Source organism: Pleurodeles waltl, chromosome 4_1 (assembly GCF_031143425.1).
Source record: "Pleurodeles waltl isolate 20211129_DDA chromosome 4_1, aPleWal1.hap1.20221129, whole genome shotgun sequence".
NCBI classification, from domain to species: Eukaryota; Metazoa; Chordata; class Amphibia; order Caudata; family Salamandridae; genus Pleurodeles; species Pleurodeles waltl.
The window spans coordinates 812,766,744-812,788,396 of NC_090442.1; the positions used below are offsets into that span (position 1 = coordinate 812,766,744).

The 21,653-nt window shown below is 47.2% G+C and overlaps 1 protein-coding gene across 4 annotated transcripts in view; it reads left to right on the top strand.

Annotated features, from left to right (window-relative positions):
* Window positions 1-21,653, top strand: part of CAPS2 (calcyphosine 2) — a 925,516-nt gene that overhangs the window by 849,965 nt on the left and 53,898 nt on the right. For all 4 annotated transcript variants that reach the window (XM_069229548.1, XM_069229545.1, XM_069229547.1 and 1 more), the window contains one exon: window positions 2,084-2,180. In XM_069229548.1, coding sequence (XP_069085649.1) covers window positions 2,084-2,180 — 97 coding nt within the window. The remainder of the gene's footprint in view (window positions 1-2,083; window positions 2,181-21,653) is intronic.

The window sequence follows — 21,653 nt, forward strand, 5'->3', positions numbered from 1 at the left end:
GAGTGTCACCTAAATACGGAATTTAGGGGTGTTACAGGGGTGCCAGGTGGTAGCAAATGGGCTACTCACCTCTAGGGTGACTGCATTCTTCTTATGACCACTTCCTTTGGAAAATGGGCATAGCCCTAACTCTATTGGCCTAAATATTTCCAAACAAGATGGAGGAATTAAAAAAAATAGTGTCCACTTTAGCTTGTCCACCGTGGGATTGGGACTGGCATGAATTGGGCACTCTTCCTAATTTAACTAATTTTACCACCAGTCCTGCAGCCAAAAGAGGGGTCAGGAACTGGGAGGGTTGGCCTTCTCTACCATTTGGAAAGGCCTGGGTCACATTTTAAAGGCGGCAAGGCCTTTGAAGCTCCCCGCCCTGGAATGTTCATCCTTCCTGAACGAGGTGTTATCACCTCTGGTCAGAGCAGGCCATTGTTCTGAGGCCTTGAGAGCTTTGGCTCTCACCTCAGGGGGGCAGAAGACCCTCTAGGTTGGCTGCAATGGTTTGCACCAGTCAGTGAGCACGCTAAGGGTTGGTAGGTTTTCAGGGGAAGCTTCTAATGTGCCCTCTGTGTGCATGTATTAATAAATCCATCAGTGGATTCTGTGAGGGTTTGTTAATACTAGATGTTTGCTACCAAACATCCCTATCTTCAGTAAAGCCATTATGTAGCAGGGGAACTCGTAATGACCAGTGTCCAGCACACGTACATAAAATGGCTTCACTGGTCACTTGGTATGTCCCGACAAAGACATAACAGAGGCATAGCTGCTCATGCAGCTGTGCCCACACATGTTATATAATGCACCCTGACTTAGGGCTGTAAGGCCTGCCAGAGGGGTGACTTACATATACTGCAGGCAGTGCTAGGGGCATGGCAAACAGGCTATGAGCCATGTCATGTTTTCATTTTATCTCTTTACCAAGACATGCAGTCTGCAATGGCAGCTCTGTTTGCAGTTGGTGAGAAATCCTTGAGGCTGACACAGTCTGTGCTGAAGCCCTTAGGGGTTTTCTGTGGTGCCCCATTCCCTAGGTACCAAGGGTACCCTTTACTAGGGACTTACAGTGGCAACTAAAGGGTTTGCCAATTGGAATAACAACTGTGTAGTTTTACGAGAAAGAGATCTGGCACTGAGGACCTGTTTACCAGGTAGCCAATGCACTTTCAGTTGAAATTGGACCAGAAATCAGGCAAAACGTGGGGGTAACCATGCCAAAAGAGGCACTTTCCTACAGTGCTTCAAACCTAGTGATGTGGGAAGAGGTGCAGTTCATCACATTCTTAAATAGAGTAGGATGGCTGTTGGCAAGAGGAAGGAGGCATAGTGAAAGCAAGGATTATTAATGTAGCTGCAGCTTAAAACAATTTAGCCTTGTATTAAGTTCTGCAATAGGTGTGTAAATGTTTCAAGTGAGGTTATTTATTCGGCATATGCTAAATAAATGTGAGCTGTGAGAAGGTCAAGCAATAGTTAGCATGAGCAAGGATTCATAAATAAAACAAGCAAAGCAAACAACAGTTGGCTAGAGGAGTGATACCATTAGTTCATGCATGTAAAACTCTAGCAACTACTTTGTCATGATATAGCTATAATATAAAGTAAGTGGCATAGTGTATAACAGTGTTTCTATCCGCTATTCTGGATGGTTGATGAATGAGAGGAACGCACATCAACAGACCGCTATGGTGGTCTGTAGCTAGATGCTAAAATCGTGCTCTGTCCTGAATGCATGCAAAATACTCTGTGTTGTGTTGGAATAAAGATAACATTTTAAAAAACTATTGATACAGATAAACATGTGATTTGTCCAACAGATGAGCAGTAGTAATCCTTGTAACTGACTGGTGGTCATATTCATCCATCTTTTGACCCTGCCTTGTTGTAACAATAATATATTTTAGAGATCATGGATGTGTAGCTTATAGAATGTGCAAGTTATTATTACATGAGTGACAGTCAGTTATCATTCTAAATTGTTGTAATTATTCAATGATATGTTAAAAGTAATCAAGGCTTGTCCTTTCCATTAATTTCCAGAGTTTATAATTAAAATCATTTATTTTGAATCTTCTATTTTAATTAGGCATATATGAAGTTGGATCCAAACAAAACCGGAACTGTGCCTATGATAGACATTAACAAGTTCTACTCTGCCAAAATGCACCCCCAAGTTTTATCAGGTAGGAAACATGTCTGGAAATGCATATTTTATGTAATTTACCTAATGTTAACATTGAAACTGTGCACAGCATGTGAAAATAAATCATGTCCATGCTATATTATTTCTCCTGGAGCACAACTTTGAAAACCTATCCAGCAACAAAGATTAAGCTTCTCAAAACCCTATTATTGACAAAGAGCCGCTAAACACATTTATTGGTGTAGGATCTTCAAAAAAGTCACATTTATAAATATCTCTGCCCTGTACTGGGGAAGGATCTATTGTCACTTTTTATAACCTTATTCATCCATCTATTACCTAAATTTGCATAGAAATCATTTTTGCCTGCCAAAAAGCTTGGAAAAGTAAATTTAAATCCAGCAGAGCACACTGTATCATTACTGTGGGTTAGTGGTCCGAGGGGTAACAATGCCTTGTTATTTATGGTAATGATAATGCTTGTGCACACAATGACAATATTTTAAGTGACAATGATTACATTGGTACTACTGTTGAAAATCACTTTCATGTTAAACTTGTTATTCTTAAGTCATCACATAAGTGAAAACCTACCATCAGACACTTTGATGTATTTTAAAATGAAGGGTATTGGTCCACTCTTATACAAAACTAATCCAATAAATGACTGCTTTTTATGATGCACCATGCACTAAGTCTACTTTCCAAAAGGTGATCATTCATATTAGGATCAGAGAACATTGTCTATATCAGAATTCACTTTTGACATGGTGAACTCAGAACTCGAATAAATTAGTTTTTCCTTATTTAAACCCCTTTGACACAACACCATTAAAGTAAATCAATTTGAGCACAAAGGGTATTTAGCCATCTTCCTTGACACTACTGTTCTCTTAGTGATCAGACCAAAAGCGAAGCTTACAAACCTGTTGACCTGATTTCCCTGTAAACACATATGTGAGGAAATTTCAATTTCATCCCCTGAAAGTGTTGAAACCAACATCAGATTGTGGACCTTTCCACAGAATTGTCATATGTAGCCATGTGGAAGATTTGTGCCCTGGTGACTGCATATCATGGGCACTTTTCAACTATGTTTCATGTACCAGCCCTGTTGTATAAGCACTGTTAAGAGAGTAACCCTGATTTAATTTTAGTCTCCTATTTCCTCACAACAGCTTCACAGGCATACATAGTTTCCTGATCTTGATCAATTATTTTGAGCATGTGTAAGTTGGCCCTTTTCTCCATACTTTAGATAAATCAGCTCATTGGGGGTTGTGTATCATGGTACCTCATTTGTCCTTGATCTCTCATCACCTGTAGGACCCCTGACATCAGGTGTACTTCTGGAACACACAACAGGATTTCTTTGCCACTCTTGCCAGTTTGACATTGTATAACAACTGATCAGTTATCCCATATTCCAACATCATAGGCTGTATGAGAAATTGGGTTGTTGGTTGACTGTGGTGTGAGCCCTAGTCAAGCAAGAGCCACAATCTCTTGGAGGGTGAACCACAGAAAGTCACTAATTTAACCTGGGTAGCTCGGCGCAAAAAGCTGTCAGGCAGAACTTGAGGCAATGTACTAAGTATTTATACAGTACACAAACAGCAACATTTAGAAATTGGGTCTCTAGTTGGCAGAGGTATACACCCTTATTCAGGTAGGGTCCACAATCCTAGTCAGGGAAAGTCACTACACAACCTAAATCATCCTGTGCTCACCCTCTGTTATCGTGGCACAGAGCAGGCAGGCTTAACTTAGAAGGCAATGTGTAAAGTATTTATGCAATAACTCATACAGTAACACAGCGAAAACACCACAGAAAGTACTCCATACCAGTTTTTTAAAAATAGATATTTATCTGAATCAATCTGATAGAGACTTCTAGCTGCAGATTCCTTACCTTAGAATTCCCTGGCGTCAGCTTGGAATCCAGAACTTTTGCTGAGCAATATCCTTGCGCTCGCCGTTGGGTGGCATTGTTCGGATCGACGTGTCATTGTCGGAGCCGTTTGTGACATCACGGTGGCCTATAAAGGCACCACCCAGACATGCGTACGTCAGTTCTTTTCCTTCCATGCCGGTTAGCGCAGATCCGGAATCGAGCTACTCTCTATCTTTTTTGTCAGGCCTTTTTCAACCTTTTTGTCGAAGATTTTTTACTAGTCTGTGTAGGATGTCATCTAGGAAGACAGATTGAAGCCATGCGGCACCTGCCACTGTGCCATGCCAGTGCCGGATGCCCATAAGGTATGTCTCTGGTGTCTGGACTGAGACCACGAATCGGAGTTGTGTTTCGACTGCCAGGCCATGGCTCCAGAAACTTTGAGGGAGCGGTCCCTGAAGCTCATGGCGGCCCTGCAGTCGATGTCGGTCGGCGTGACTCCTCGGCGGTCACGTTCCCGGTCGAGGAGGAGGTCGTGTGACTGCTGCAGGATCTCCAAGTCATCTTCATCTCACTCGAGATCCTGTGGGTACTCGGGGAAAAGACACGAAAAGAAGTCCAAGTGGACTTCACCTCACCCGTTGGCTGATGAGGCGACTCAGGAAATGTCGACGTTCTGAGCACAGTTCTGCGGAGCCGATGCCAGGGCTGACATTGAGCTGCTGCCCCCGTCCTCCCCTCCCCTTTCCAGGAGCCAGAGAGACCTCCGCTCAACTCAAGGAGTTTTATGAAGCCATGCGCCTCGTATTTGAGCGGACCACCCCCGCTGGTGCGCCTTTGGGCCCCACGGGGTTGGCAGAGGCCCGATCAAGTTCCACACTGGCGGCTTCAGCCTCGGCACTGATGGGGTCCCTTGTATCCGATATAGGATCCGGAACGACGCTGAGTCCACACAGTTGGCCTTCTCCAGTGTCATTCCCGACGTCAGCGCTCCCCGCGCCACTGGCACCCACCAGTGGTGTAAGCCCCGTCCTCATACCTTATATATGATATCCTCATACAGCATCGTACGACTCCATCAGGGGCCAGATCATTGCCTGAGTCTTATTATGATATACCAGGCATAGGTGAGGAATGGGATGGATCTCAGGACCCTCTTGAGTGTGCATTGGAGTAAATGAGGCTGGTATGAGGAGTTAGGAGAAGCCATTGGACTGGACACCCATAGATACTGGCATGCTCTCACTTCCTATTGTGACTACGGAGGAGGGAGCGTAGGGCAGTTGAAGCCTTGGACCTGGATCTCCCAACTGTGCCAGTCAGGATTAACTTCCTGACAGGGGTACTTCAGCCGGGGGTTACCACATCAATCAATCAGTTTTTATAGAGCGCAACTATTCTCCTGTGAGGGTCTCAAGGCGCTGGGGGGAGGGGGTGCAGAGCCTCATTTGAAGAGCCATGTCTTAAGGTTCTTCCTGAAGATGGTGAAGGATGGGCTTTGTCTGGAGTGTAGGGGTAGGTTGTTCCAGCTCTTTGCTGCGAGGTAGGTGAAGGACCTTCCTCCGGCGGTGGTTTTCTGTATGCGTGGGATTGTGGCCAGTGCCTGCTAGGTGGAGCTGAGGGGTCTTGCGGGAAAGTGGAAGAAGACACAGTGGTTTAGGTAGGGTGGTCCGATTTTGTGAATGGCTTTGTAGGTGTGGGTGAGTAGCTTAAAGATGATTTGTTTCTCCACTGGGAGCCTGGGGAGGGTCCTCAGGTGCTGGGAGATATGTTGCTGGCAGGGGAGGTTCAGGGCGAGTCTGGCGATGGCATTTTGGATGAGTTGCAGCTTTCTGATGTGTTTCCTTGTGCTGCTGGCGTGGGGTGTGTTGCCGTAGTAAAACTTGCTTGTGACTAAGGCGTGGGTGACTGTCCTGCGGCAGTCTTCTGGGATCCATTTGAGAATCTTTCAGAGTTGGCAGAGGGTGTGCCAGCAGGAGGAGGTGACTGTGTTTACATGTCAGGTCATTGATAAGGAGGAGTCGAGGATTATTCCTAGGTTGCGGGCATGGTCAGTGGGAGAAAGTGGAGCACTGAAAGTTGTGGGCCACCAGGAGTCATCCCAGGCTGAGGTGGAGTTTCTGAAGATGATGACCTCGGTCTTGTCTGAGTTGAAGTTGAGGCAAGTCTCTCTCATCCAGGCAGCAGTTGCTTCCATTCCTGTGTGGAAGTTCCTCTCGTCTGGGTTTCAGTGAGGGATATGATGAGTTGTGTCATCGGTATATGACACAATGTTTATTCTGTGGCCTCTGACGATGGCTGCGAGTGGAGCCATGTTTATGTTGAAGAGTGTTGGGCTCAGGGAAGATCCCTGAGGAACTCCGCAGGTGACTTCTGTAGGTGTGGATGTGTATGGTTGGAGCCTGACTCTGTGTTTTTCTGGAGATGAAGAAGTGGATCCAATTTTGAGCTTTTACATGGATTCTTGGATCTTGGAGGCTGGTGCATAAGGTGCTGTGGGAGACCGTGCTGAAGGCTGCTGAGTGGTCAAGGAGTATGATTTCTGCGGTGTGGCTGCGGACTAGGAGTGTGCGGATGTCACCAGTGGCTGCAAGAAGAGCTGTCTCTGTGCTGTGGTTTCTGCGGAACCCGGGCTGGGTCTGTAGGAGGCTGGACTGGCTTGTAGTGAGTACCAAGGGGTACTTGCACCTTGCACCAGGCCCAGTTATCCCTTATTAGTGTATAGGGTGTCTAGCAGCTTAGGCTGATAGATAATGGTAGCTTAGCAAAGCAGCTCAGGCTGAACTAGGAGACAGGTGAAGCTACTACAGTACCACTTAGTGTCATATGCACAATATCATAAGAAAACACAATACACAGTTATACTAAAAATAAAGGTACTTTATTTTTATGACAATATGCCAAAGTATCTTAGAATGTACCCTCAGTGAGAGGATAGGAAATATACACAAGATATATATACACACTAGCAAAAATATGCAGTATAGTCTTAGAAAACAGTGCAAACAGTGTATAGTTACAATAGGATGCAATGGGGAAACATAGGGATAGGGGCAACACAAACCATATACTCCAGAAGTGGAATGCGAACCACGAATGGACCCCAAACCTATGTGACCTTGTAGAGGGTCGCTGGGACTATCAGAAAATAGTGAGAGTTAGAAAAATAACCCTCCCCAAGACCCTGAAAAGTGAGTGCAAAGTGCACTAAAGTTCCCCTAAGGACAAAATAGTCGTGTTAGAGGGAGAATGCAAGGAAAACACAAATCAGCAATGCAACAACGATGGATTCCTGTCTGAAGGTACCTGTGGAACAAGGGGACCAAGTCCAAAAGTCACAAGCAGCTCGGAGATGGGCAGATGCCCAAGAAATGCCAGCGGTTGGTGCAAAGAAGCTCTTACTAGGCTGAAGAACTGTGAATACTGCAGGAACGACAAGGGCTAGAGACTTCCCCTTTGGAGGATGGATTCCCCACGCCTTGGAGAGTCGTGCAGAAGTGTTTTCCCGCCGAATGGACGCCAACAAGCCTTGCTACACGCAATTCGTGCGTTTGGCGTTTTTGGACGCTGCTGGGGCCCAGGAGGGACCAGAAGGTCGCAAATTGGACCTGCAGAGAGAGGGGACGTCGAGCAAGACAAAGAGCCCTCACTGAAGCAGGTAGCACCCGGAGAAGTGCCAGAAACAGGCACTACGAGGATGCGTGAAACGGTGCTCGCCGAAGTTGCACAAAGGAGTCCCACGTCGCCGGAGACCAACTTAGAAAGTCGTGCAATGCAGGTTAGAGTGGCGTGGACCCAGGCTTGGCTGTGCACGAAGGATTTCCGCCGGAAGTGCACAGGGGCCGGAGAAGCTTGCAAAGTCGCGGTTCCCAGCAATGCAGCCCAGCGAGGTGAGGCAAGGACTTACCTCCACCAAACTTGGGCTGAAGAGTCACTGGACTGTGGGGGTCACTTGGACGGTGTCGCTGGATTCGAGGGACCTCGCTCGTCGTGCTGAGAGGAGACCCAAGGGACCGGAGATGCAGCTTTTTGGTGCCTGCGGTTGCAGGGGGAAGATTCCGTCGACCCACGGGAGATTTCTTCGGAGCTTCTGGTGCAGAGAGGAGGCAGACTACCCCCACAGCATGCACAAGCAGGAAAACAGTCGAGAAGGCGGCAGGATCAGCGTTACAGAGTTGCAGTAGTCGTCTTTGCTACTATGTTGCAGGTTTGCAGGCTTCCAGCGCGGTCAGCGGTCGATTCCTTATCAGAAGGTGAAGAGGGAGATGCAGAGGAACTCGGCTGAGCTCATGCATTCGTTATCTGAAGTTTCCCCAGAGACAGAGACCCTAAATAGCCAGAAAAGAGGGTTTGGCTACCTAGGAGAGAGGAAAGGCTACTAACACCTGAAGGAGCCTATCACAAGGAGTCTCTGACGTCACCTGGTGGCACTGGCCACTCAGAGCAGTCCAGTGTGCCAGCAGCACCTCTGTTTCCAAGATGGCAGAGGTCTGGAGCACACTGGAGGAGCTCTGGACACCTCCCAGGGGAGGTGCAGGTCAGGGGAGTGGTCACTCCCCTTTCCTTTGTCCAGTTTCGCGCCAGAGCAGGGGCTAAGGGGTCCCTGAACCGGTGTAGACTGGCTTATGCAGAATTGGGCACATCTGTGCCCAACAAAGCATTTCCAGAGGCTGGGGGAGGCTACTCCTTCCCTGCCTTCACACCATTTTCCAAAGGGAGAGGGTGTTACACCCTCTCTCAGAGGAAGTTCTTTGTTCTGCCATCCTGGGCCAGGCCTGGCTGGACCCCAGGAGGGCAGCTGCCTGTCTGAGGGGTTGGCAGCAGCAGCAGCTGCAGAGAAACCCCAGGAAGGGCAGTTTGGCAGTACCAGGGTCTGTGCTACAGACCACTGGGATCATGGAATTGTACCAACAATGCCAGGATGGCATAGAGGGGGCAATTCCATGATCATAGACATGTTACATGGCCATATTCGGAGTTACCATGGTGAAGCTACATATAGGTAGTGACCTATATGTAGTGCACGCGTGTAATGGTGTCCCCGCACTCACAAAGTTCAGTGAATTGGCTCTGAACAATGTGGGGGCACCTTGGCTAGTGCCAGGGTGCCCTCACACTAAGTAACTTTGCACCTAACCTTTACCAGGTAAAGGTTAGACATATAGGTGACTTATAAGTTACTTAAGTGCAGTGTAAAATGGCTGTGAAATAACGTGGACGTTATTTCACTCAGGCTGCAGTGGCAGGCCTGTGTAAGAATTGTCAGAGCTCCCTATGGGTGGCAAAAGAAATGCTGCAGCCCATAGGGATCTCCTGGAACCCCAATACCCTGGGTACCTCAGTACCATATACTAGGGAATTATAAGGGTGTTCCAGTAAGCCAATGTAAATTGGTAAAAGTGGTCACTAGCCTGTTAGTGACAATTTTGAAAGAAATGAGAGAGCATAACCACTGAGGTTCTGATTAGCAGAGCCTCAGTGAGACAGTTAGTCACTACACAGGTAACACATTCAGGCACACTTATGAGCACTGGGGCCCTGGGTTACCAGGGTCCCAGTGACACATACAACTAAAACAACATATATACAGTGAAAAATGGGGGTAACATGCCAGGCAAGATGGTACTTTCCTACACAACCCCCCCCCCCAAACGAAGGACAATAAGACTAGCCATTACCTGATGAGTCTTCATTGTCTAAGTGGAAATATCTGGAGAGTCCATCTGCATTGGAGTGGCTACTCCCAGGTCTATGTTCCACTGTATAGTCCATTCCCTGTAGGGATATGGACCACCTCAACAATTTAGGATTTTCACCTTTCATTTGTTTTAGCCAAAGTAGAGGTTTGTGGTCTGTCTGAACAATGAAGTGAGTGCCAAACAGGTATGGCCTCAACTTCTTCAGAGCCCAGACCACAGCAAAGGCCTCCCTCTCAATGGCAGACCAACGCTTTTCTCTAGGGGTCAACCTTCTACTAATAAAAGCAACAGGTTGATCCTGGCCCTCAGAATTAAGTTGTGATAGGACTGCCCCTACTCCTAATTCAGATGCATCAGTTTGGACATAGAATTTTTTAGAGTAACAAGGGCTTTTCAGGACAGGTGCAGAGCACATGGCCTGCTTCAGCTCCTCAAAAGCTTTCTGACAGTTTGCTGTCCATAATACCTTTTTAGGCATTTTCTTGGATGTGAGGTCATTAAGAGGGGCTGCAATGGAGCCATAGTTCTTAATGAACCTCCTGTAATACCCAGTGAGGCCTAGGAAGGCTCTCACCTGAGTCTGAGTGGTAGGGGGAACCCAATCAATAATAGTTTGGATTTTCCCCTGAAGTGGTGCAATCTGTTCCCCACCAACAAGGTGTCCCAGATAAACCACCTTACCCTGCCCTATCTGGCACTTTGAAGCCTTGATAGTGAGGCCTGCCTTTTGCAGAGCCTCCAAAACTTTCCAAAGGTGGACCAGGTGATCATCCCAGCTGGAGCTAAAGACAGCTTTATCATCCAAATATGCTGCACTGAAAGCTTCCAGCCCTTGCAGGACTGTGTTCACCAACCTCTGAAAAGTGGCAGGTGCATTTTTCAAACCAAAAGGCATTACAGTAAACTGGTAATGTCCTCCAATGGTAGAAAATGCAGTCTTAGGTTTAGCATCTTCTGACATTTTGATCTGCCAATACCCTGCAGTCAAATCAAAAGTGCTTAGATACTTGGCAGATGCCAGTGTATCTATTAGCTCATCTGCCCTGGGTATAGGGTGAGCATCAGTTTTGGTTACCAAGTTGAGACCTCTATAGTCTACACAAAACCTCATTTCCTTCTTTCCATCTTTAGAATTGGGTTTTGGTACCAGTACCACAGGAGAAGCCCATGGACTGTCAGAGTGCTCAACCACTCCTAGTTCCAACATCTTCTGAACTTCTTGCTTTATGCAGTCCCTGACATGGTCAGGCTGCCTATAGATCTTACTTTTGACAGGTAAACTGTCTCCAGTATCTATAGTGTGCTCACACCAAGAAGTGGTGCCTGGCACAATGGAGAAGAGTTCTGAAAATTGTCCTAGGAGATTTATGCAATTATCTTTCTGCTCAGCAGTAAGACAATCAGCCAAAACTACACCTTCCACAAGAGCATCTTGTTCTGTGGAAGAGAAGAGATCAGGTAGAGGATCACTGTCTTCTTCCTGTCCCTCATCTGTTGCCATGAGCAGGGTGAGATCAGCCCTGTCATAGTAGGGTTTCAGGCGGTTGACATGGAGCACCTTAAGGGGACTCCTGGCAGTGCCTAAGTCAACCAAGTAGGTGACTTCACCCTTCTTTTCAACAATTGTGTGGGGTCCACTCCATTTATCTTGGAGTGCTCTTGGGGCCACAGGCTCCAAGACCCACACTTTCTGCCCTGGTTGGTACTGAACCAAAACAGCCTTCTCATCATGCCATTGCTTCTGGAGCTCTTGGCTGGCCTGAAGGTTTTTACTGGCCTTTTTCATGTACTCAGCCATCCTTGATCTGAGGCCAAGTACATAATCCACAATATCCTGCTTAGGAGCTTTTAAAGGTTGTTCCCAACCCTCCTTTACAAGTGTGAGTGGACCCCTAACAGGGTGTCCAAAAAGAAGTTCAAAGGGGCTGAAGCCCACTCCTTTCTGGGGTACCTCCCTGTAGGCAAAAAGGAGGCATGGTAGAAGGATATCCCATCTCCTGCGGAGTTTTTCAGGGAGTCCCATAATCATGCCTTTGAGAGTTTTATTAAATCTCTCCACCAGTCCATTTGTTTGTGGATGATAGGGTGTTGTGAACTTGTACGTAACACCACACTCCTTCCACATGGCCTTTAAGTATGCAGACATGAAATTGCTTCCTCTGTCTGATACTACTTCCTTTGGGAAGCCCACCCTGGAAAATATTCCCAGGAGGGCTTTTGCCACTGCAGGAGCTGTAGTGGTCCTTAAAGGAATAGCTTCAGGATATCTTGTGGCATGGTCCACTACCACCAAGATAAACCTATTGCCTGAAGCAGTAGGAGGGTCAAGGGGGCCAACTATGTCAACCCCTACCCTTTCAAAGGGAACCCCAACCACAGGTAGTGGGATAAGGGGTGCCTTTGGAGTGCCACCTGTCTTGCCACTGGCTTGACAGGTTTCACAGGACTTACAAAATTCTTTTGTGTCCTCAGACATCCTAGGCCAATGAAACAATGGTACCAATCTGTCCCAAGTTTTCATTTGACCCAGGTGCCCAGCTAAGGGAATGTCATGTGCCAGTGTTAGGAGGAACTTTCTGTACTCCTGAGGAATCACTAATCTCCTGGCAGCTCCAGGTTTAGGATCCCTTTGCTCAGTGTACAAGAGGTTGTCCTCCCAGTAAACTCTGTGTGAGTCACTGACATCCCCATTAGCCTGTTTGACAGCTTGCTGTCTGAGACCCTCTAATGTGGGACAGGTTTGCTGTGCCACACTCAGCTCCTCTCTGGCAGGCCCCCCTTCACCCAAAAGCTCAGCAGTGTCTGCTTCCAGCTCCTCTGGTGTAGGTTCTGCACAGGGAGGGAATTCTTCTTCCTCAGAAGTAGAATCCACTGTAGAGGGAGGGATAGTAGGAAGTGGTTTGCTTCTACTAGCCCTAGCTTTAGGGAGCACTTGGTCCATTGTTCCAGGATCCAAGCTTCCCTGTCCTTTTTGCTTTTTGGCCTGAGCCCTTGTCAAAGCAAAAATATGCCCTGGGATGCCCAGCATTGCTGCATGGGCCTCCAACTCAACATCTGACCAAGCTGATGTCTCCAAATCGTTCCCTAATAGACAGTCTACAGGTAAATCTGAAGCTACCACAACTTTCTTTGGACCAGATACCCCCCCCCAGTTGAGATTTACAACAGCCATGGGGTGGCTTTGTGTTATGTTGTGAGCATCGGTTACTTGGTACTGGTGTCCAAGTATGTGTTGTTCAGGGTGCACCAGTTTCTCAATCACCATTGTGACACTGGCACCTGTGTCCCTGTAGGCCTGGACCTCAACACCATTTATTAGGGTTAGTTGCTTGTACTTCTCCAAGTTATGGGGGCAAGCAACCAAAGTGGCTAAGTCAATAGCCCCTTCAGAGACTAAAGTAGCCTCTGTGGTCTCCCTAATCAGACCAACCCCAACTAAATTACCAAAAGTGAGCCCAGCTACTCCCTTGGATTGGCTATTAGTAGGTTTGCTCCCACCACCACTGCTATTAGTAGGGACACTAGGTGTAGCAGTAGGGGTTGTAGTGGTAGGAGCTGTGGTGCCTTTCTTTGGACAACTGGGATCTGTTGTCCAATGGCCTTTTATCTTACATAAATAGCACCATGGTTTCTTTTCCTTGTTCTGATTAAAGGAGGATTTGGACCCACCACCCCCACCAGAGTGTTTTTGTGGGCCTGATGAAGACTCATTTTTAGATTTGTCCCCACCCTTGTCAGAAGACTTACCATCCTTCTTTTTGTTGCCATCTTTGTCACCCCCTGTATGAACTTTTCTGTTCACTCTTGTTCTGACCCATTTGTCTGCCTTCTTTCCCAATTCTTGGGGAGAGGTCAGATCAGAGTCCACCAAGTACTGGTGCAACAAATCAGACACACAATTATTAAGAATATGCTCTCTCAGGATCAAGTTATACAGGCTGTCATAATCAGTAACTTTACTGCCATGTAACCACCCCTCCAAGGCCTTCACTGCCTGGTCAATGAAATCAACCCAGTCTTGTGAAGACTCCTTTTTGGTATCTCTGAACTTTATCCTGTACTGTTCAGTGGTTAAGCCATAACCATCCAGGAGTGCATTCTTAAGAACTTGGAAATTGTTAGCATCATTTTCTTTTACAGTAAGGAGCCTATCCCTACCTTTTCCAGTAAATGATAGCCATAGGATAGCAGCCCACTGCTTTTGAGGGACATCCTGTACAGCACAGGCCCTCTCAAGTGCAGCAAACCACTTGTTAATGTCATCCCCCTCCTTGTAAGGGGGAACTATCTTATGCAGATTCCTGGAATCATGCTCTTTTGCAGGATGACTATGGGGAATACTGCTGCTGCCACCATGGGTATCTAAACCCATTTTCTGTCTTTCCCTCTCTATTTCTAAAGACTGTCTATCCAAATCCAGCTGTTGCTTCTTGAGCTTCAGTCTGGTTTGTTCCACTCTCAATCTATTGAGCTCCCTTTCTAACAATCTGTCATCAGGGTGGGTGGGAGGGACATTTCTAGATACAGAGGTATGATGGGAATGAACAGAAGGAGACCTGTCCCTTACAGAGGGCACCCTAACAGCTTGGCTACCAGTATAATGTGAGAGCACACCATCAGTATGGTGTGATTCAACCTCTGTACCAACTATGCTAGACTGTCTAGTAATGGGCAGGCTGAGAAGTTTCTTTCCTGAACCTTTTCCTGGGGGAGTCCCTGGATCAGATTGAGAACCATTAGCTACTTTTTCTACAGATTGGGCACTTATGGCCTTATCCTGTACTCTAAGCATATTAATTAACAGTTCTAAGGAAGGATTCTTCCCTACACTCAAACCTCTCTCTATGCAGAGACTCCTTGCTCCTTTCCAGCTAAGGTGATCATATGCAAGTTTGGACAGTTCAACTTTTTGGCCTGTGCCAGACATTTTTAGAGAGAGTTAAAGTGATAGACAAAGAGAAAAAAGTTTTCAGAACTTTTTGGAAAGACAGAAAAAAAACTTGTTAAACTTTTAAGAACTTTTTGAAAGTTTAGAAGTACTTTTCAGCACTTAGAAAAGAGTGAAAAGAGGAAATGCAAAACTTTTTGGCTATGTGTATATACACTGACCTTGTTTTGTATATTTTTCTCTTATGAAAAGTACAATGACAAGAGTGGTAAGTAGTCTCAAAGCACTTATCCCGTCGCTGCTTCCAATGTAGGAGGCTGGACTGGCTTGTAGTGAGTACCAAGGGGTACTTGCACCTTGCACCAGGCCCAGTTATCCCTTATTAGTGTATAGGGTGTCTAGCAGCTTAGGCTGATAGATAATGGTAGCTTAGCAAAGCAGCTCAGGCTGAACTAGGAGACGGGTGAAGCTACTACAGTACCACTTAGTGTCATATGCACAATATCATAAGAAAACACAATACACAGTTATACTAAAAATAAAGGTACTTTATTTTTATGACAATATGCCAAAGTATCTTAGAATGTACCCTCAGTGAGAGGATAGGAAATATACACAAGATATATATACACACTAGCAAAAATATGCAGTATAGTCTTAGAAAACAGTGCAAACAGTGTATAGTTACAATAGGATGCAATGGGGAAACATAGGGATAGGGGCAACACAAACCATATACTCCAGAAGTGGAATGCGAACCACGAATGGACCCCAAACCTATGTGACCTTGTAGAGGGTCGCTGGGACTATCAGAAAATAGTGAGAGTTAGAAAAATAACCCTCCCCAAGACCCTGAAAAGTGAGTGCAAAGTGCACTAAAGTTCCCCTAAGGACAAAATAGTCGTGTTAGAGGGAGAATGCAAGGAAAACACAAATCAGCAATGCAACAACGATGGATTCCTGTCTGAAGGTACCTGTGGAACAAGGGGACCAAGTCCAAAAGTCACAAGCAGCTCGGAGATGGGCAGATGCCCAAGAAATGCCAGCGGTTGGTGCAAAGAAGCTCTTACTAGGCTGAAGAACTGTGAATACTGCAGGAACGACAAGGGCTAGAGACTTCCCCTTTGGAGGATGGATTCCCCACGCCTTGGAGAGTCGTGCAGAAGTGTTTTCCCGCCGAATGGACGCCAACAAGCCTTGCTACACGCAATTCGTGCGTTTGGCGTTTTTGGACGCTGCTGGGGCCCAGGAGGGACCAGAAGGTCGCAAATTGGACCTGCAGAGAGAGGGGACGTCGAGCAAGACAAAGAGCCCTCACTGAAGCAGGTAGCACCCGGAGAAGTGCCAGAAACAGGCACTACGAGGATGCGTGAAACGGTGCTCGCCAAAGTTGCACAAAGGAGTCCCACGTCGCCGGAGACCAACTTAGAAAGTCGTGCAATGCAGGTTAGAGTGCCGTGGACCCAGGCTTGGCTGTGCACAAAGGATTTCCGCCGGAAGTGCACAGGGGCCGGAGAAGCTTGCAAAGTCGCGGTTCCCAGCAATGCAGCCCAGCGAGGTGAGGCAAGGACTTACCTCCACCAAACTTGGGCTGAAGAGTCACTGGACTGTGGGGGTCACTTGGACGGTGTCGCTGGATTCGAGGGACCTCGCTCGTCGTGCTGAGAGGAGACCCAAGGGACCGGAGATGCAGCTTTTTGGTGCCTGCGGTTGCAGGGGGAAGATTCCGTCGACCCACGGGAGATTTCTTCGGAGCTTCTGGTGCAGAGAGGAGGCAGACTACCCCCACAGCATGCACAAGCAGGAAAACAGTCGAGAAGGCGGCAGGATCAGCGTTACAGAGTTGCAGTAGTCGTCTTTGCTACTATGTTGCAGGTTTGCAGGCTTCCAGCGCGGTCAGCGGTCGATTCCTTATCAGAAGGTGAAGAGGGAGATGCAGAGGAACTCGGCTGAGCTCATGCATTCGTTATCTGAAGTTTCCCCAGAGACAGAGACCCTAAATAGCCAGAAAAGAGGGTTTGGCTACCTAGGAGAGAGGAAAGGCTACTAACACCTGAAGGAGCCTATCACAAGGAGTCTCTGACGTCACCTGGTGGCACTGGCCACTCAGAGCAGTCCAGTGTGCCAGCAGCACCTCTGTTTCCAAGATGGCAGAGGTCTGGAGCACACTGGAGGAGCTCTGGACACCTCCCAGGGGAGGTGCAGGTCAGGGGAGTGGTCACTCCCCTTTCCTTTGTCCAGTTTCGCGCCAGAGCAGGGGCTAAGGGGTCCCTGAACCGGTGTAGACTGGCTTATGCAGAATTGGGCACATCTGTGCCCAACAAAGCATTTCCAGAGGCTGGGGGAGGCTACTCCTTCCCTGCCTTCACACCATTTTCCAAAGGGAGAGGGTGTTACACCCTCTCTCAGAGGAAGTTCTTTGTTCTGCCATCCTGGGCCAGGCCTGGCTGGACCCCAGGAGGGCAGCTGCCTGTCTGAGGGGTTGGCAGCAGCAGCAGCTGCAGAGAAACCCCAGGAAGGGCAGTTTGGCAGTACCAGGGTCTGTGCTACAGACCACTGGGATCATGGAATTGTACCAACAATGCCAGGATGGCATAGAGGGGGCAATTCCATGATCATAGACATGTTACATGGCCATATTCGGAGTTACCATGGTGAAGCTACATATAGGTAGTGACCTATATGTAGTGCACGCGTGTAATGGTGTCCCCGCACTCACAAAGTTCAGTGAATTGGCTCTGAACAATGTGGGGGCACCTTGGCTAGTGCCAGGGTGCCCTCACACTAAGTAACTTTGCACCTAACCTTTACCAGGTAAAGGTTAGACATATAGGTGACTTATAAGTTACTTAAGTGCAGTGTAAAATGGCTGTGAAATAACGTGGACGTTATTTCACTCAGGCTGCAGTGGCAGGCCTGTGTAAGAATTGTCAGAGCTCCCTATGGGTGGCAAAAGAAATGCTGCAGCCCATAGGGATCTCCTGGAACCCCAATACCCTGGGTACCTCAGTACCATATACTAGGGAATTATAAGGGTGTTCCAGTAAGCCAATGTAAATTGGTAAAAGTGGTCACTAGCCTGTTAGTGACAATTTTGAAAGAAATGAGAGAGCATAACCACTGAGGTTCTGATTAGCAGAGCCTCAGTGAGACAGTTAGTCACTACACAGGTAACACATTCAGGCACACTTATGAGCACTGGGGCCCTGGGTTACCAGGGTCCCAGTGACACATACAACTAAAACAACATATATACAGTGAAAAATGGGGGTAACATGCCAGGCAAGATGGTACTTTCCTACAGGGTCATGTCCAGTGAGGAGTTGTCCTCGATGAATTGCTGCAGCTGTGAGTTGATGGCCTTTTCCATTACTTTGGCCGGGTAGGGTAACAGCAAGAGGGGCCAGAAAGTCTTTAGCTCTGATGGGTCAGCCAAAGGTTTCTTCAGGGGCGGGTGTATTTCAGCTTGTTTCCAGTCTTTGAGAAAAGTGGCTGTGTTGATGGAGGAGTTCATTGTCTTGCGAAGCTCGGGGGCAATGGATGTGCTGGCTCTGATGTAGATGTGATGGGGGCAGGGGCTCCAGATTGAGTGCTGATCATGATGCTTTCCGTTTCCTCAGTGGTGAGAGTGGATCAGCTGTGGATGGTTTGGGTGGGTTCTGGGGGTGGGTCAGTCAGTTCAGAAGCTAGATTGGTTCCATAGGAGGACACTGATGTAAATGTCCTTGGTCTTGCGGTGGAAGAAGGTGGCAAGTTTGTCATAGATGTCTTGAGACGGGGGTGCTGGTGGCTTCAGAAGGGGGATTAGTGAATTTGTTGATAACCATGAAGAGTTCCTTCGTGTTGTGAGTGGAGGAATTGATGTGTTCCCCGGCCATGTTTTTTTTTGCGTTCTTTGTTTTGGTGGTGGATGGTGGTGGCGGCTCTGAAGGAGGCGAGGGCTTCGCTGGTTTGGCTGTTCCTCCATTACTTCTCTAGGCATCTGCGGGTGTGGTTGTGTTCTAGGAGTTCAGTGGTGAACTCCTCTTCGCTTGGCCGATGTTACCCTTTAACAAAGCCCTCACTGATGTCCTGCTGGGGACGTGTTCCAGACCCAGCACAAGGGCTCCTGTAAATAGGACTGTTGGACGCCACCATCACCAGCTCAAGATGATCCTAGCTTCCTCACCCAGCACCCCATCCTGGAGAGCTTGGTGGTCCAAGCCTCCACTTTCCATGGCGCCTTCCATTCCGCTCCACCTGGATAGGAAATCCAAGAGGATGGACCAACTTGGGAAGATGTTTTCTTCCTCCAGCCTTGCATTGAGGTCTGTGAACACTTCATACCTATTGGGATGTTTTTTCCATACCTTATGGGATAAAGTGGCACTGGTGTTGCATCAGGTCCGGGAGGGCGTGTGGGACACTCTCTCACAAGCAGTCAAGGGTGGGAGAGATGCAGCCAAGCTTACGATTAGGTGTGGTTTGGATATGACAGACTCTCTGGGTAGAGTGATTTCGTAGATGGTGGCCCTTCGTCTCCACACCTGGCTTCATATATCTGGCTTTTCGGGGGATGTCCAGGCAAACCTTATGGACATGCCCTTCGATGGGTCCTGCCTTTTTGGTGAGAAGGCGAACTCTGCTCTGGAACGTTTCAAAGATTCTCTGGCGACGGCCAGGTCCTTGGGTCTCTCAGCGCCCCCTCGCCAACAGTCTTCCTTTCGCACCTTTCAAGGCTTCGGAAGGGGTGGGGTACCACGCCACCCACAGACCAGCCACCGTCCGGCATCAGGTCAGCATCCTGTGCGGGTACGTGGTCGTGGTACTTTCAGACCCAGAGCATCTAGCACTACTCAGCCCCCCTCCTCCACAGCACCCAAGTCCTCCTAGTGTGATTCTGCAAGACCACACTGTAGGAAAGTACCATCTTCCCTGGCATGTGACCCCCATTTTTACATGTATGTAAGTTTGTTTTTGCCTGTCACACTAGGATCCTGCTAGCCAGGACCCCAGTGCTCATAGTTTGTGGCCTGAATGTGTGTATCTGTGTAGTGACTAACTGTGTCATGAGGCTCTGCTAATCAGAACCTCAGTGCTTATGCTCTCTCTGCCTTTAAAATTGTCACTATAGGCTAGTGAACATTTTCACCAATTCTAATTGGCACACTAGAACACCCTTATAATTCTCTAGTATATGGCACCAAGGTAACCAGGGTATTGGGGTTCCAGGAGGTCCTTATAGGCTGCAGCATTTATTTTGCCACTCATAGGGAGCTCAGACAAATCTTACACAGGACTGCCACTGCAGCCTGAGTGAAATAATGCCCATGTTATTTCGCAGCCATTTTACACTGCACTTAAGTAACTTATAAGTCACCTGTATGTCTAACCCTCACTTGCTGAAGGTTAGGTGCAAAGTTACTAAGTGTGAGGGCACCCTTGCACTAGCAAAGGTGCCCCCACATAGGTCAATACCTATATGTAGCTTCACAATGGTAATTCCGAATATGGCCATGTAACATGCCTAAGATCTTGGAATCGTCCCCCGTGCCAAATCTGGTATTGGGGTGCCAATCCCATGCATCCTCGGGGCTCTACTAGGGATCCCGAGTACTGCCAAACCAGCTCTCTGGGGTTTTTCTCTGGAGCTACTGCTGCTGCCAACCCACAGACAGGGTTATGCCCTCCTGGGGTCTGGGCAGCCCAGTCCTAGGAAGGCAGAGCAAAGGATTTCCTCTGAGAGAGGGTGTTACACCCTCTCCCTTTACAAATAGGTGTTAAGGGCTGGGGAGGAGTAGCCTCCCCCAGCCTCTGGAAATGCTTTGAAGGGCACAGATGGTGCCCTCCTTGCATAAGCCAGTTGTAGGAAGTTGGCTCTGTATATACTATTTCAAAGTAAGAAATAGTGTGCACCTTAGAGGTAAGATAGTGGCAAAAGTAGATAATTCTAATGCTCTATTTTGTGGTAGTGTGGTCGAGTAGTAGGCTTATTAGAGGGTAGTGTTAAGCATTTGTTGTACACACACAGGCAATAAATGAGGAACACACACTCAAAGACTTAACTCCAGGCCAATAGGTTTTTATATTGAAAAATATATTTTCTTAGTTTATTTTAAGAACCACAGGTTCAAGATTTACAGTAAACACTTTAAATGTAAGGTACTTCACTTAGATACTTTAGGAACTTTGAATGGAAACAATATCATGTACAGTCTTTGTAAAAATGGCAATAAGCTATTTTCGAAGTGGACACTGCAAAAATCAACAGTTCCTGGGGGAGGTAAGCAAAGGTTAGATTAGGAGGTAAGTAAAACACTTACAAGTCTCAGTCCTGAGACTTGTAAGTGTCTTACTTACCTCACAACCTAAACAATACTTACCTCCCCCAGGAACTGTTGATTTTTGCACTGCCTACTTTTAAAATAGCTTATTGCCATTTTAACAAAAACTGTTTATGATATCGCTCTAATTCAAAGTTCCTAACTTACCTGTGTGGAGTACCTTAAATTTTATTTTACTTCAAATCTTGAACTTGTGCTTCTCAAAATAAATTAAGAAAATATATTCTTCTATATAAAAACTATTGGCCTGGAGTTAAGTCTTTGAGTGTGTGTTTATTGCCTGTGTGTGTACAACAAATGCTTACCACCTTCCCTCTGATAAGCCTACTGCTCGACCACACTACCACAAAATAGAGCATTAGAATTATCTAATTGTGCCACTATCTTACCTCTAAGGGGAACCCTTGGACTCTGTGTACACTATCTCTTACTTTGAAATAGTATATCTTGAGCCAACATCCTACATCAACTCCCTGAGTTGACCTCCGGCTTCCTGGGACCCTCTTTTTTTAGGGTTGAGACGACCACTGTGCTCAGTCTTCTTGAACTCATGTTCAAGGACTTCCCAAGTGGCGACATCCTGGTCCAAGCAGCACCCACTTTCTTCAACCGCGACCTTTGCAGCTAACAAGGCTTGCTTGCGGTCTTTTGCCAAAGAAACAACTCTGCATCTTCCAGCACTCCGTGGGACATCTTCTGCACGAAGGAG